The sequence below is a fragment of the Manacus candei genome, unplaced genomic scaffold, assembly GCF_025592945.1.
Source record: "Manacus candei isolate 608988 ecotype Guabito, Panama unplaced genomic scaffold, ASM2559294v1 h1tg000033l, whole genome shotgun sequence".
In the NCBI taxonomy this organism is placed as follows: domain Eukaryota; kingdom Metazoa; phylum Chordata; class Aves; order Passeriformes; family Pipridae; genus Manacus; species Manacus candei.
Genome location: NW_026138081.1, coordinates 4,109,238 through 4,125,539, shown reverse-complemented (window position 1 = coordinate 4,125,539; position 16,302 = coordinate 4,109,238). Strand labels below are relative to the sequence as shown.

Sequence of the window (16,302 nt, the reverse complement as noted above, 5' to 3'; positions counted from 1 at the left end):
CCATGTACAAAATAAGTTTTAGTTTAAATGTAACCATTTACCAGTTGCAAATGGTCTGTTCAGACCATATTCAGAATCAAAATTCATAGCTTGTGTTGGCTAACTATAACTGTCACATGTTATTAATTTTGTCTTCCATTTTAGATAATCAACAGAACACAAATCGTGAATATTACTATTAAGCATGAAATCTGAATTTTGCACTATAATTACTGGATAAATTAAATAAATAAGTTACAGTATGAATGGGCATACTCATTTATCATATTCCCAGCTCAAATGAGAAATTAAATTCAGGTTAAAGAATAATGGGTCTAATTTGAAGCAAAATACAAAACAAGGATGATATCCAGTTTTATGTTCACAGTGCTGGCAACTCCTTGCTTTATGTGCTCCTCTATTCCTGCCTCAACATCACTTCCTCTGGTACATCAAACAGCACTTGCAGCGACATGCAGACCCCAGGTAAGGACTGCAACAGCATTTTCTTCTGCTAAGCCAACTGCCTTTTGCATCCACAACAAATAAAGAGGGAAGCATTTGTAACACACACCTGCAAAAACATGTTGAGAGAGAGGACAGGTTTCCAGTGGTATAAAGCTGTGTCCCTTCAGTCATTCACATTAATTTGTCACTTAGACTAAGCTAGTTCACAAAACAGAGTGACCTATATTTGCAAAAGAACTTTTTGCAGATATAACTGGAGCTACATAGGGACATGTTTTCCTAATGCAGTAACTTTCTTTTATTGATAAAAGACAGATCAAAGTAATTATTTAGAATGAATTATTCAAATATTAGGTGATAACATACTGCTGTCAGATTAGCAGGCATACTGACAGAACAAAAGTGAGGCAGAAGACATCTCAGAAAACTGTAAAAAGTTAGGAAAAACTAACAAAACTGAAATAAGTGCTTTCTGTTGCCATTTTCCCTTGAAAGAAAACAGTACTAGATCTACAGTAAGGGCAGTAACTTTTTCTCCATTGTCATGCTGTGCTCTTAGTTTGTTTCCATGCTGGTCTCATCTTCAACATATCTCACTGTGTCCTTAGGGGGAAGGTCACAGATGGAGATGTCTAGTTGTCTGTTGCAATAATATACTCTTGTTAAGCCATAGGTAAAAGAGTTGTTTCCTTTCAAACAAATATTCATATTCTAATAATAATTCTAAGTCTGCCTTGGAACTCAAGCCACAAGTTTCCCAGCACTGCAGAGAAATCTGTGTCCTCCTATCAAGTCTTTTTTATTTTCTTATATGCTGCCTCACATTTGCAGTTTCTTCTCAAAAGTGAAAATATGGATATGGGGCACTCCTCAATGTTCAGGTTCTCTCTCTGTTTGCTAAGACAACATGTTAGGGATCTTTTGTGTAGGATTAGAAACCATCTCTTCAAACCTGTGTGCATTACCAGCTCCCAGACTGGCCCATTCAATCCAGTAGTGAAGCTGCTGTGGAGGACTATTGAATTTCATAAGGATGTGCTGGGCTCTGTGAAACTGCTCTATTTAATCAGTTTCAAACATTACTATGCTGATGGTCTACCAGGTTCTTAGCCCAAAAGTACCTTCATCAACAAATATCCTCTAAGCAGAAGCAAAGAGGAAATTTATTTACACAATCCAGCTATGAAACAATTATTAGGGCTAGAAAAAAACCAGAAATTATATGAAAACGTGTCTATACGCATCTGTAGTTTACATTAGATTCAGAGCAGTTGCTAAGTATGACTCAGCTTGGTTCCTTCTGCCTAGCTCTAGGAATACATATGTCTCTTTGGCTGTTTCTTGACTAGTTAAATAGATATACTTTCTGTTTCCCACAGCAAAGCAAGATACTCGAGTGTTTACACTGCATAATGTCTATGGTCTAGACTTATACTAGATCTTAATTCTAGGTATTGTTTTTCATGAAAGGTGACCTTAGAGTATATCCAGTCTCTTAAAGAGGAAGCAAAGTGGGGCAGAGTTCTAGGTGAGAAGACAACAGGGCTCAGGAGCATTTGGAAGCCAGACACAACAGGTTCTTGTTGAAGCAAGATTCTCTATTTGAAAATTGTCCAAACGTATTACTGGGGAGGTAAGCAATACATTGCTACAGTGAAAAGCCAGAACTCCTGACTTCCATATTGCTTGCAGGGATTTAACCAGAGGTTTAATCATGTACTGAGCTGCTAAGGGCATCTTGAATGGGATTAGTTTCCCCCGCAAAGTAATAGCACGATTATAAATCTATATAAGTCCTTCCATTTCAAAACTTATTCAGTGTATACATTCTTAACATTTTTTAAAAGGTATAATTGATCGTTCCTGCTTGGCTTTAGAGACACATTTTTTTGGTGCTGTTCAATGGAGCACTCTCTTTAGTAGGCAGTAAACTATACCTATCCTTTATTGAACTATCAACAAATCTAAGCTTGCTTTGAATCTCTGTCAAGTCTCTTGACTGGCAGATAGGGTTAATACATGGAACTTATAATTTGTATAACCATGTAAATTGATAAATACAACTTGTGTAATCCTGTAAGACTAATGCATTACAATCTATTATTAATATTTACCAGGATTTGATATAATAGTAACTAAATTCCACTGGCATGACAGCGAGTTTGAGGGTGAACAAGTCTTGGCTTAACGGATACTATGGTGGCAATAGGGTACAGAAGAGAATATTCCTATACTATGTCCAGTCCACCTAGAAGTAGGGAATGCTCTTGTGCTTCCTGGAGAGTCCATTGTCTACCTTAATTTTACAGGTCCTTGGAGCTCAGGTTTGTGTTGTAGCTTTTCACTTGAGCTGTTAGTCTGTTGAGATGAACAGTACACCTGCACAGAGATATATCTTTGCTTGAGAAAAAGCCTGAGGGAGGAATGCTTTGTCATGACATGGGAAATTGAAGAGAACATGGCACTTAGAGCATGTTCATGTTTTTCTCCACCTCTTCACCTAGGAGTGAAATAGGCAAGTATGCCATCTACTGCCAGAGATCAGTAGACCGCACGGTGCAGGCTGGAGAGCGGGAAGCCAAGCCCTCCCGGATGGAGATTGTGTCCATCCTGCTAAGAAATCCCTACCACCACTCACTCCCCTTCAGCATCCCAGTGCACTTCATGAATGGAACCTACCAGGTGAGCCACCACAGCTGCCCTTCTTCTGGGCACTAGAGGACTGCACCATAACCTGCCTCCTTCATATGGGTGGAACCATGGTAATTACACATATTGGATATTGGGAGATAGACATTACTTCTCCTCCTTGTCACTTTAGCTGTTTTCCCTGAGAAAATGAAAGGAATTCAGCCCCAGCTCTACAGGTCTTAGGAAGAAAAGATAGCTGAGGAAAATGGACAGATGTCAAAAGTGTCTCAATATGGGAAAGAATGCAGTGTGAAGGGAGACAATAGTGCTGTCACTGGAGCTGGCAGTTAATCCTGAGACATTAATCTGTAGAAAACCAGCCTTTGTTAGTTGTGATACCCATCAGTGTCATGTTTCTTGAATTTTTCTTGTATCCTCAGTTAGTTCCTCTTTCATTGCAGGTTATAGGTTTTGATGGTTCTTCAACAGTTGATGAATTCATCCAGCGACTCAACCAGGAGACAGGAATGAGGAAGCCATCCCACATGGGATTTTCTCTCTTCACAGATGATCCTTCTGGCAGGAATCTGGAACATTGTTTGCAGGGCAACATGAAGGTATTTATTTTTCCCCTCCACTACCTTCAGTATACAAATTGCCAAATGGTTAATAAACTGCTAAATAGCTAATAATTTTTTCTTAATGAATCAAGATCAAATAAAGTTGGATATCGTCTATCTAGATTAATATTCACAGATGAGATACTAATTCCTACACTTGGGTCACAACAACCCCATGCAACCCTACAGGAAGAGTGGCTTGGAAAGCCACCCAGGGGAAAAGGGTCTGGGGGTCTTGGTCAATGGCCAGCTGAACATGAGCCAGCAGTGTGCCCAGGTGGCCAAGAAGGCCAGTGGCATCCTAGCCTGTATCATAAGTAGTGTGGCCAGCAGGACCAGGGAAGAGATTTGGCACTGGTGAGGCTGCACCTCAAGTACTCTGCTCAGTTTTGGGCCCCTCATTACAAGAAAGACATTGAAATGCTGGACTGTGTCCAGAGAAGGGCAATGGAGCTGGTGAAGGGTCTGGAGGGTAAGTCATATGACAAGTGGCTGAGGGAGCTGTGGTCATTTAGCCTGGAGAAAAGAAGGTTTAAGGGGGGACCTTATTGCTCTCTACAACTACCTCAAAGGAGACTGTAGGGAGGTGGGGGTGGTCTCTTCTCCCAAGTAACAAGTGACAGGATGAGGAAATGGCCTCAAGTTGCTCCAGGGGAGATTTAGATTGGCTATTAGGCAAAACTTCTCTGTGAAAGAGTTGTCAAGCATTGGAATAGGCTGTCCAGGCAAGTGGTAGTATTTGGAGGAATTTGAAAGACATGTAGATGTGGCACTTGGGGACATGGTTAAGTGATGGACTTGGCAGTGCTGGATTAATGGTTGGACTTGCAGATCTTAAAGGTCTTTTCCAATCTAAATGATCCGGTGATCCTATAATTAGCTCAGTCTAATCTGATATACTTCTTAATACAAAGCAAGTTCTAATTTTAGTAGATGATAAATTGGTCAATTTTTAAAAAGTCTGTAACTCAGATTTTAGCACATATTAAAGTTTAATTTGTCTTTGACAAAATTGAAATATGACTGAACTAGTCAGCATGAGCATGATATCACAACCGACATCAAATGTGACACTCTTAATTGAGACAAATTTATGTTAGGCTGTGAATCTTTTGGCATGTCTACATAAATTCCATCTACTGGATTATGAAGTATCCCCTTGCTGTCTCCAGATAACTCAGGCTTTCACTGTTGATGAGTGCACTTAGCACAGAAAGCTCTGCTGAGTATGGCTTGAGAGTAGAGTGCCTCCGATCAAGGAAGAAGCAAAGCAGATGAAGTATTAACATCTGTGTCTTTCATATGGAGATTTTTACCCATACTGCAGCTGAATGACTGCCTTAATTGAGTAGGCTAGCCACCATGAATGAGACACATCAGATTTTGGTACAAATCCGGGAGAATAATTTGTCATACAGAATTGATGGAAGAATAGTTGTAGTGGCAACTTTGAATAGACTGATACCTCTATGGAACTTAAACAATCAGTGCTACACAGTGTAAAATCTCACATTAGGTGACAGAGGGAGAAGATACCAATAACTTTGAATTAGATGATTTGAAAAGGAAACTGCCACAGACAGTGCCAAATTATTTGGCAAAATAATTATTTACTTTCATGGCCTGATATAGATCAGATAATCTGGAGCTTTGCTTGTAATTGGACCACCATCTAGAGAGATGAGGTATCAGAGGAGCTTGAGACAATCAAAGGCATTACTTTTACTAGTTATTATTTACTTGCCGAGGCAATCTCAATAGCTTCTTAAGAGAGGTTTAGAGATCTGATTATGTATTTCATGTGGATTCTTATGTTCACATTCCTTTTATTGAGATGCCATCAAAAGAGAAGTAGGGGTCTTCATTAAACCACTTAGAAAAGGACTGGAATAACCAATAGGAGCTGAATGGAACTAAAGAAATTAACCATGTTATTACTAAAAATATGTCTGAGTTACAAAGTTGGAATCCAGGACCAAAGTTTGGACATTTGCATCCAAGGGTTTGGTTTAGCCATGCGTGTAGACAGCTACTGTTCAGAGGATACATTAGTGCTTTAGTCTAGCTTGGGAGGGCACTTCTGAAGCAAACCTACCAATGATTCCTATTAACCACACTTTGAGTCACATTAAGGAGTAACCTGAGAGCATGAAATTGATTCCTTTTATGTGAAATATGAACTGGAAGGTGTGACCCAAAATAGTAGTGAGCTTTCAGGTCACTTAATCAGACTAAAGCTAATCCAGTGAAAAATCCTTTAAAACTCATATAGTGTGGGCATAGAGATTTAGGAATGGGTGTTTCTCTGTGCGTACCTGCTCCTCCTGAGCTTTGCTATTTGCTAATGTAGACATAACCACAAGAGTTACTACCAGACCACAATTCATTTAAACATGCCCCCCTGCACAGTAGAGCTGGAGTTTTCAGTTGGAATGCTTTAATTTTTACATATTGTGTAACAGAAAAAGGTGTTTTGTCACTTTTGGCTGTGTTTATGCTGATCCAGTCTGTTTCTTTAATCTTCTGTGTTCCACAACACTTCATTCACTTACTTTCCCCTCAAGCCTTGGCTATACATCTCATCTCAGTTTGTGTCTCCTCTCTCCTTCATATTTTTTAAAGATCTGTGATGTCATTTCTAAATGGGAACAAGCCTTAAAAGAATTGCACCCTGGGAAATACGAAGGTGGCACAAGAATTGTGAAGTTGACCTATAAGAACAGGTACTGTTGTTTGTTAGGTGGCCTCACTAGTGCTGTTAATAAAATATTCTAGACTGCATATATCTCTGTAGATGACCAGTAAACTTATAGTATCATTAGTGCCAAAACTATTTTAGCTAAGATGCATTTAAAACCTACATGAGATGTGATGAATTTTGTGTGTTACATATACAAAAGCTTATGGCCTAGAGGTAAAACCCAAACCACTTTGCAATAGCAGAATAGACTTAAAAAGAGTTAAGAACTGGCTCTAGTACAATAAGACATACTTGGACAATTTCATTTGCCTAGATCCTAAAACATAATTAAATAATGTGAGAGACCTAGAGGAAAAATCACTAGTGAAAACAAATATGCTGAAACTTGCAATTAAGTGAACAATCACAAAGATGAAAAAGATACAAAACAATGTTCTAAATCACATGAGTTGTAGAAGAGACGTAGTAGCAGTGCCCAAACTTTATAAAGAAAGAAATGTTAAAAGTTAGATGATGAAAGACAGTAGAGAAGCGAAGTACAAGACAAAGATCTAAATAAAAAACTGGAACAAGTTCATCACATAATACAGACAAGAATTCTGAATTACACTGAGTCAAGAGCTGTACGAGAACAAGGAATGGTGTTCTGCATTTGAATCCTCTGTGCAGGCAAAACAAAGGCTACTCCAAAACTGAAAAGAGACAAAGTTCTGTATTAAACATATGAAGATTTTGTTTACTGTAATAGTGGAAACAAATTTCTGTGAACTTTGTTAGTTGGTATAATAGAGGTGGAAGCAGAAATTACTGCTTTTGACCTTGAAAGCAGTATTTGTTTCAGGCGTGAAACAAATATTATTTTGTTGGACTGGAATGTGCCCAGACTGGATGGCAAGGATGTTTTGATAAGGTATTTCCAAGGTTGGGCTGTTCTAATACCAGAGACTCTGATAAGAAATGTGTCAGGTCAATATGGTCCTAATGGCGTTGTTAATCTCAAAGTGACATAAAAATAAACAAACTGATCCACTGGAATTAATATCTCATGCAGTATTGTGGAATAGATAGCCATAGATGCAGCTTTAAATTAACATTTGAATTAGGTGGTATGCACTGTAAGTTGGCATGCATAAGGAATGGTTCTGGGAAGCATTCTCCAAACTGGTGTCTTAACCTCCATTAGTAATCTTGCTATACCACATCAAAAAAATTGCAAGTGTGGATGGAATAAAAAATAGTAGGAAACTTTGATGTACAAGCATGTTTTGAAATAAAGCCTGCTGAGTCTCTTATTTCCTGCTGAAGCAAACTGAAGACTTTTTTAATAAGTCTTCAGTGTAAATGGTCAAATCCAACGTGGCAAGTCTACAAGGCTGTCTTGTAGAAACTTATACATGTAGAGCAGAGGTAGTTCTCTTTTCTGTGATAAGCACAGAAGGCCATAACTTAAAGATCACCTGTCTGTGCTTGATGGGGACCAATGGACACTGTGTTTAATAAGGGTTCACTGTCTAGAAGTGGTTGGCTTACAGAATTCAAAGAGCTTCCAAAGCTAGAAAGGCTGTTTCAAGCCTCCTTGCCCAAATTTTGCTCGTAATGTAAGCATCTCAGCTTCCAAATCTGTCCAGTACCCCCTCAATAAAAAAAAGAATAACCCACTTTTATTTTGCCTCACCTTGATTAAAGTTCCCAGCTGTACTTTCAGTTCACTATGTCTTTTTACCTTTACAATCATCTCTACTTTTTAGACTATATTTTCGGAGCCAGGCCAAAGGTGAGACAGACCGTGAGCGGTTGCTGCTGGCCTTCCAAGTCAGCAATGAAATAGCCAATGGAAGGTTTCCTGTTAATAAGGAATTAGCTCTGGAAATGGTGGCTCTGATGGCTCAGGTGAGTGTGGCTGTGGGCAGAAATCCTCTCTTTTGTCTTCCTTCAGCTGTACACTGAGTATCTTTGACTAAGCAGTTACCTTTTACATCAAAAGTGCTTATGCTTACCACACATACAGAGATGCATCATGCCAAATACATTATACCAGTATACATATGTTAGAACACCTTTTGCTGTAGGGAAATTTGCTCTAGGAGTGCCTGTCCTTTACTTCTCAAGAAAAATATTGGAAAAAACAGCAAGGCTGGAATATCACCTAAACTGCTCCAATTAGTACCTTAGCAGAGATCTGGAAATAGTACCACTACTAGAATACCACTGCTAGAATTCCATTAAGAGTAAAAACTTTCTCTGTTGCACTGCCAATACCCTCTTACTCAGGATGAGCATGTTGTAGGATCCTCCATTAGACCTCCAGGTTTGCATTTAGCATTTTACCACATAAAACACACAATGTGGGTTGTGGCCGTGATAAGCAGGATAATAATTTCTTACTGAGCTGAAACTGATTGTTGTATTTGTTGAAGCAGTGTAAACTGAGATTAATAACCTGGGCATGTGGTCCAAATATGCTGTTGTTTTAATTGGCCAGTTGAAATTAACTCCCAAAGCCTGGCAGTTATACAGATGTGTCTCCTTACAAGTATCTGGCTGAGATCTTGTTTCACTTTCTTAGATCAGTAAATAATTCCTTGGGCAGTCATGTTCTCAGTAGTTCTTTTTTGTATATATTTACTATGGTAAATCTGTAAACAAAATTCCCCAGCCTAACTATATCTTTTTGCATGACTAATAAACACAGTAGTTATTGGTATGGGAATTCATGGAATGTTCTAGTGCATTAAAAACACCATAGTTCTGTTGCACTATAAATAATAATGTTGTCTTAGGTGGAATATGGGGATTTGGATCGATCAGGATCTTCAAGTCCTGGGGGAACATCACAATTAAAAATGCAGCATCTTCTCCATCAGGTCTTAGATAAATTCTACCCCAAACACTACAAGCAAAACATTACTCCTGAACAGCTCAGGTAAATTGTTGGTTCTTCAAAACTTTGCACTGAAAACAGCTTTTACTTGCAAAATTCTGTCTTATATTTAAGTAGTTTCAAGGAGCCCTGTCAAGATTATTTGATGTAGAAACTTAAACAAAACACAAGTGTCAGGAAAAGGTTCCCTTAAAAGAAAAACTAATACAAAAATAGCCAAATCACCAACTAATTTTCCCCTAGACAAGAAGTTTATGTCTTTCACTTCCAAATTAGGCATCTCAGTTCCAACAAATTAACCTAAGCCTAGGATGAATTCTCTTCCTGAGTTTTTGTTTTACCCTTTCCCCAAGTGTCGATTGAATCCAGATGCCTAACATTTGCAATGAGTCATAGTGCCAGCATATATGAGTTGCTTCAGGCCATGCAGTAATTCTGATAGGACATATTTTGGTAGGGCTTTTTGATGTTCTGACTTGGAAATTCTCACACACAATGCAGAGAGCTCAAGTACAGAATTCAGATGCTGCCACGGGTCTCGGATTTTTCTGTTTTAAAGTGAGAGAATGGTTTTATTCCAGAACCTAAGCTACTTAGGAATGCAGTGGTGTAGCTAACACAGTTACCTCCTTTTGGGAGCAAATTCCATCTGCATGTAGTGAGGTAGCTACCAAACCACCCTAGTGAGCCAAATCAAGAGTGAGTTAATATATACTGCCATTCCATATAGAGCATACTACAGCAAGGTATGAGGAAGGCAAGAGTGTAACTGGATATGAAGACAAGCTCTGCAGGGTTTTACTATAACACCTGACCCAGTGTTTGTAGTTACAGTTGTTTAATATATACACCAGTGAGCAACCCATATGTGAGTAGGATTCCTGGGCATTATGGTATAACTAGTAATAAAAAAAACTATGGAAGTAGAGAAAATGCTAAAATAAACTCATGTTGTACAATCCTTTTAACTGATAGTGCTAACAGCCTTGTCTGTAAGAGCTGTGTAGAAGAGCCCTTTTGGAGTAAAGAGGTACATCTATTAACTGTTATAATTTTACACACCTTTCCTTGGAAAACATTAGTAACTAATACTGTCTTGTATTTTGGATTCTGAAAGGCAACTGACAGACAGGCTGGCAATGAAGTGGATGGTGCTGCAGGGATGCTCTCCACCAGAATGCATTCGAATTTATTTGACGGTGGCCCGGAAATGGCCTCTCTTTGGAGCCAAAATATTTGCTGCTAAGGTAACTGGACCACACCTTTTTCTGTTGCCAAGAGTGAACTAGCTGAGCAGAAATATACCTACAATCTCTGGGTTGAAAATGCTGCTACTTCAGGAAAGGAAAAAATTGAACAATACTCTGTTCTGAAGAAACAGCTCTGGTACCACATAGGTTGAAAAAGAAGGCAGGCAAGTATGTTCTAAACACTAGGGGTTGCTAGCGTTCAGTAAATAAATACTGAAGGTTCCGTGCCTGTGTCAGTTGATCGTGATACAGAGTACTACCTGTCCTTACAAACCTTGCCAAAGCTTGCTTAGGCAGGAATTTCCCTGGTCAGCACAGCTGCAGTGATAGTTTAAAAAATACTATTTACATACCACCATGGGAAGGGAAGAGTCCCCCATAAGTCACACCTGGCAGCTGATGCTAGCTATAAGGACAATGGGTATTTCAGTCCTGTTCTCTGCTTGACACAGAGCTGGATGCTTTCCTTGCCACATGAGAGAGGCAAACACTGCTAGTGTCCTGCTGCAGAAACAAAAGCTGAAGCATGTATTGGGTAAGCTGCCAGCCCACAGGCATCAGTAGGAGAACAAAGAATATCTGGAGAGAATACTTCTCCCAGGAGCTTGTCCATCCCTCAGTCAATCTCAGGCTAGAGCTCTGTACCTATCTCCCTTGCCTGAACTGATGTCTTAGCACATGACGGCTGTCTGAGAAATCTTATTTTGGCATTAACTATCTTCCCCATCCCAGCAGAAACTTCCCCTGTTGGAAGCTTGAGCTAGGTCTTCTTCATGGTTACATATCTCTTGCTTTGAAGTCAAAGCTGCTGTAGTTATGGAATAAAGTCTAAGGATGAAATGGACCTCTTGAGTAAACACACAAAAAGTTTTTGAAAAGATAATTATTTCTACTGTCAGGAGTAAAAGCAGAGGTAGTTACTGGTATTTGAAGTAATGGATGCTGAAGAATCAGAATATAGAATAGTTCCACCCACAGTTTAAATAATATTGGTATTTCTGACGATCAGCATATTTTAATAACTTTTCAACAGTTAAGCAGCAAAGCCTATGAAAATAGCCATGTAATTGCTGATTCCTAGGAAAGATTTATGTCATTAGCCATCACAACTCATCTTTAACAGATAATTGATGCACATTTGTCTGTAAGACTCTGTAAGAAATGAAATTGCATTGATGTGATGGTACTGGGTGCCCTGGTGTTACAGAAACCAACAGACCAACAGGAGCAGCATAAAAACGTGCAGAGCAGAGCTGCATTTTATTGCTCTGTCCTAGCATTTCCTTCCATTTTAACTACACCAATGGAATCCAATTAATCTCAAAGCCTTTGTTATCCTTGTATCTCTTGTGCTACTACTCTGAAAATTGTAAGTAAATCTGAAAATATTATTCCAAATTTTGAGAAAAGCCCTCTTAAAAATCAAACCAGGTCACACCAGTAAGCCTATAGGATTCTTTCTCATCATCACTTTATCCTTAGAATCCAACATTTATGTCAGAAACATCTTTCTGTGGTCATCAAGAAATACCTGAATTAATAATTTTCTTTCTGTCTAGCCTATTTTGCCTTCCTCATTGGAAGACTGTCCAGTCTGGATAGCTGTGAATGAAGATGGTATCAGCATACTGGATTATAACACATTGGTATGTTGAGAAAAATACCTTATTACCCTGCCCCGGAAAGACATTCCCGAGTCCACTGAAAGTCACTAAAAGTTTGTCTTTAACTTCAAATGGATCCAGAAGTTAATTTGTAAAAGTCAGATGATGGAAGTCAGTGCTATGTTTGAACACTGCATAGACAAGGGAAAATTACAGCTGCAGTGTAAGGTAGGCTAGCAAAGATGCTCATACATCTTTGCAAAATCTCAGTAATGTGTGTTTTGCTACCACCATCTGGGATATAACAAAATTTGGACTATGAATCAGTGAGGTATCAAGCGAGCCAGGAGAAAACCAGAAATGCAATTGTTACTTGAGCTTTTTCTGCCAGCTGTTACCTATAGAGCCTGTAGTGCCTGTTACTGCTGGAGATCCGGTGTTCTTGCAAGGAAGCAGCAATATAAATTAATACATTATTATATGATGGGCATTTTGGTCTTTTTACAGAACTATGACTTTTTCAAATTCTTTATCTGCAGCATCTGAAGGTCTCTTATTCATACTCCTCTGTGCTGACCTTTGGAGGCTGTCGAGATGACTTCATGATTGTAGTCAGTCAAATGAAAGAAAACAGTTCTGGAAAAAACAGCACTGAAAAGCTCCTCTTCACAATGGCAGTTCCTAAGGTAATTACAAAATGAAAAGCGAGATTCTTTCCAGCTGGCAGCATCAGAACTGGGTGTTTTGTAAAAGCCCTGGGGACTGGTACTTGTGAGTACTGCACTAGCTATACACATTCAACAAATCCCTTGTAAGCTGGAACCTTTGACCACGAGACTTACTTTACCTAACTCTTACAGACAGATTTTCATTTCAAAACTGAACAATTCCATGTGAGAAATCCATTTATAAAAGTTAGGCAGTCAAATAGGTTCTAAAAATCAAAGGGCACTTTTACCTCTAGTTGACTTACAGTTAATCATTTTCTTTTTTCCCCAGATTGTTGAAGCAACACTTCTTATTGCCAGCTACATTAACTACCGCTCGTCACCTTCACTCCTGTCTTCTGCACAGCCCTCCCAAAGCAAAACACCTGCTAAGAAGCTCTGGGAGACTGAAAATCGGTGCTTTTTTCCTTCTGTGCCCCGAAGCACTAAGGGGCCCACCCTGCTCTGAGGGCTCATTCCAAATGAGCTATGATTCTTCTGGTTACACACCACTACTTTAATGTGGACTCTGATTCTTTTTCCATAATAATAGACAAAAGTTCCTTAGAGGTAGAGGCAGTGTCCTTTCTCTTGGGGGGGAGGGGGAAGTTATTTTGGGGGACTGTGCAGGAGTTTCCTTTCCATGACACACTCCATCCAAAATACCATGCCTCAGGTCGTTTACCTGCACAGTACTCCAGTTACATTACATCTGCTCTCTTTCCTTACACTGATTATTCCATCTTGTACCTTTCTGCTTTGCTTTAGAAACACATACATTTTCTTTGATCCCTCACATTTGCAGCTTGCAGAAGACAGAAACTTTCCAAGTCCTTGCTCCAGACATGAAAAAAGACATTACTGAGAAAGAAGAGGAACTAAACTGACAAGAATAATTCCAATGCAAGTCAAGGGTGATATTAGGCCTGAAATAGAGGGTATAGAATTAGAGTTCAGTGGTACTTAAGAATGTTTTCAACTTTAAATGAAAGTGGAATCCTAGTGTCTTTAGATGTTGAGGACTCAGAACAACTGAGACTAGAACAGCGTCAGAGCATGTCAGCTCCTACAGGACTGATGCATTTTAGAAGCTGACACTGTTCTACGCAATAGATGAACATTAAATTGATGCTGCAGGGCTGAATGTGTCCCATGCTCCACTGTTAGACAAGCACTTTCAAGGACTTTCTGCTAATCACTGTAGATGTGTTTGAAACTGCACATTATCTCAGACAAGGGAAGACAAGAAAATTTTGTACTTTTTCTGTCTTCCAGCAACTAGAACAGATCTTGTTCCCAAATAAGGTCTGCCATTCTGACTTGACAGAAGCTGCTCCTTTCAAACTCCTGCTTCCTTCATGCTACCATAAGCAAGGAGGAGGTAGTCAGCAAATGTGTACTCAAGTACTGTTCTTCTGACTTTACTAAAGAATTGTGGTAGATTTAATTTTTTTATCTGTTTCAAAGGGACTTTGTTTTGAGAAGGTTATTGAAGTTTAAACAAGTAAAAGAAAAATAGCAATTCTTCATGAAAAATCTAAATGTACGTAGCCTGCGTTCAGCTCTTTTGATAAGCATTCTAAAAAAGCTAAGGAAAAATAACTGTACTTTCAAAAGTACCATGTGCAACTTCATAATAATTATGCATTCCTGGGCAACTTTCCCAAATTAAAACAGTGTGAACCCAACCACTAGAATGAATTCAGTAATAGCAAACCAAAGCTATGAACAAAGCTATGAACAAACCAACCATACCAGTGTTTTAGTACCTGCCACCAACCTTGAAACATCCAACTAATGCACACAAGGGAGCTGATACATCAAGCTGGTACCTTTTTGTTTCATGCTTAGGTGGGGGCAAAGCCACAAATTAGGAGTATGGGACAGACAAAAATTGCTCTTTGTAATACAAAACAAAAAAAAATAAATAAAAATCCACAAACAAACAAAAAACCAACCCCAAACCACCCCATGGTGGGTTATGGAAACACTATGGCAGACATAAGACAGGAAAAGATTGTATGAACAGTGACCTGATTTGCACATACTGTAATGTAGCCACTTGTTATGAATTTAAAGACCATCCCTTGAAGGTACAGAAGAGGGTAGCTTTCTGAGCCAAAAATAATTTTAAGAAGGTATTTAGTCTTTTTTGTTTTCCCTTTGATACTTTTAAGCGACTATATATCCTGATAGTAGTTTGTATTTCCTCTCTCTCACACATACACACACAGAGTGATCTCAGTATAGTTATGTCAGTTTGAATACATGAAGTATTACTCCTCCTCACTCAATCACCTGTGCCTAACAAGTTCTCCTGTATCTGAAGGTCTGTTTGGCAGCCTGCTTCTGGTATCCCACCAGTGACAAAGCTGCTTTAGAATAGGCTGAAGCCATGGGACATCCCAGCTGTCATCAGCACTGGAGGTGCTCAAGGCATAGAAGTCTCCAGCTCACAGTTCAGAGGCTGTATTTCCTTACAGTGTTAACACTCATGTCCTCAGAGACTCGTACCAGGGTAAACAGGAAGCAGAGATGTTAAATAAACAGGAGCTGTCCTGAAGCTCATTTTCTGCCATAACTGCACTTTAAACTGAGAAGCGTGACATACAGAACTTCTTTTCCTTCCTTATTTCTTAAAAATATTCACGAATACTTGAGTATTTCAGGGACCACCCCACTCTGATGGATGCATACACCCCTCCTATTTATAGCTTACCTGTCTTCAAACAAACAACCCACCTGGTGTAGATATCTGTTTTGTATGATTCTTTGGTAGAGAAAACAGTTTTTTATTTTAATCAATGCTTTTGACTATTGATGGAGCATAGAATGAGATGACAAAAGCCTTTGTTTTCCTAACTGCTGTGTGTATATAGAAGGCTGCCTGGAATATACTGTGAGATTTCTGTTTGTTCTTAATAAAATGCAGCTATCATGAATTAAACTGTATTATTCTCAGAATGAAAGAAACTATTTTAAAAGCCAAAATATTCTCAATGTAAACAAAAATGAACAAAGATTGTGTTTGGTATCCAGGCACATACCTAGTGCAAACCTGCCTAGTCTGATTCCTGTTTCTCTCTGCTGATTTCTCAGCTTCAGTGGATGACTAAACTATGGGCACAGGATGTTCACTCCTTCAAAAGATTGCTAAAGCAATCTTTCAGACTTCCTCCTGTGACACAGCTTCTTGGTAATTTCTTCAGTGCACATTCTGAGGACTTCATGGCATTTTTATAGCATAGTCAGCATTCACTGCACACTCTTAAGCCTAAGACTCCGTTCATTCTGTTGAGACATCATTTATTTTCTGACACAAAAGCCAGTGGCACATCCCCAAGCTGCTGCCTTTCACCTGGACAACCAGAATACTTCCTGTGACATGAGCTAACCTGTGTCTTTCAAACCTCATGGCACCACGGGAAAAAAAACCAAATCACCTTATCTCTACCCTATTG

At 39.1% G+C, this 16,302-nt stretch overlaps 1 protein-coding gene across 7 annotated transcripts in view; it reads left to right on the top strand.

Moving 5' to 3' along the window:
• PLEKHH1 (pleckstrin homology, MyTH4 and FERM domain containing H1) overlaps positions 1–15,795 on the top strand; it is a 54,548-nt gene extending 38,753 nt beyond the window's left edge. For 6 of the 7 annotated variants that reach the window (XM_051791372.1, XM_051791371.1, XM_051791370.1 and 3 more), the window contains 10 exons: positions 368–465; positions 2,952–3,129; positions 3,540–3,695; positions 6,321–6,421; positions 8,148–8,289; positions 9,180–9,322; positions 10,398–10,527; positions 12,090–12,176; positions 12,674–12,820; positions 13,134–15,795. In XM_051791372.1, coding sequence (XP_051647332.1) covers positions 368–465; positions 2,952–3,129; positions 3,540–3,695; positions 6,321–6,421; positions 8,148–8,289; positions 9,180–9,322; positions 10,398–10,527; positions 12,090–12,176; positions 12,674–12,820; positions 13,134–13,310 — 1,359 coding nt within the window. In that variant the 3' untranslated portion in view covers positions 13,311–15,795. Of the gene's footprint in view, positions 1–367; positions 466–2,951; positions 3,130–3,539; positions 3,696–6,320; positions 6,422–8,147; positions 8,290–9,179; positions 9,323–10,397; positions 10,528–12,089; positions 12,177–12,673; positions 12,821–13,133 lie in introns of those variants that run through there. The other variant, XM_051791373.1, reaches the window with a different exon arrangement.
• Positions 15,796–16,302: the final 507 nt, after the last annotated feature.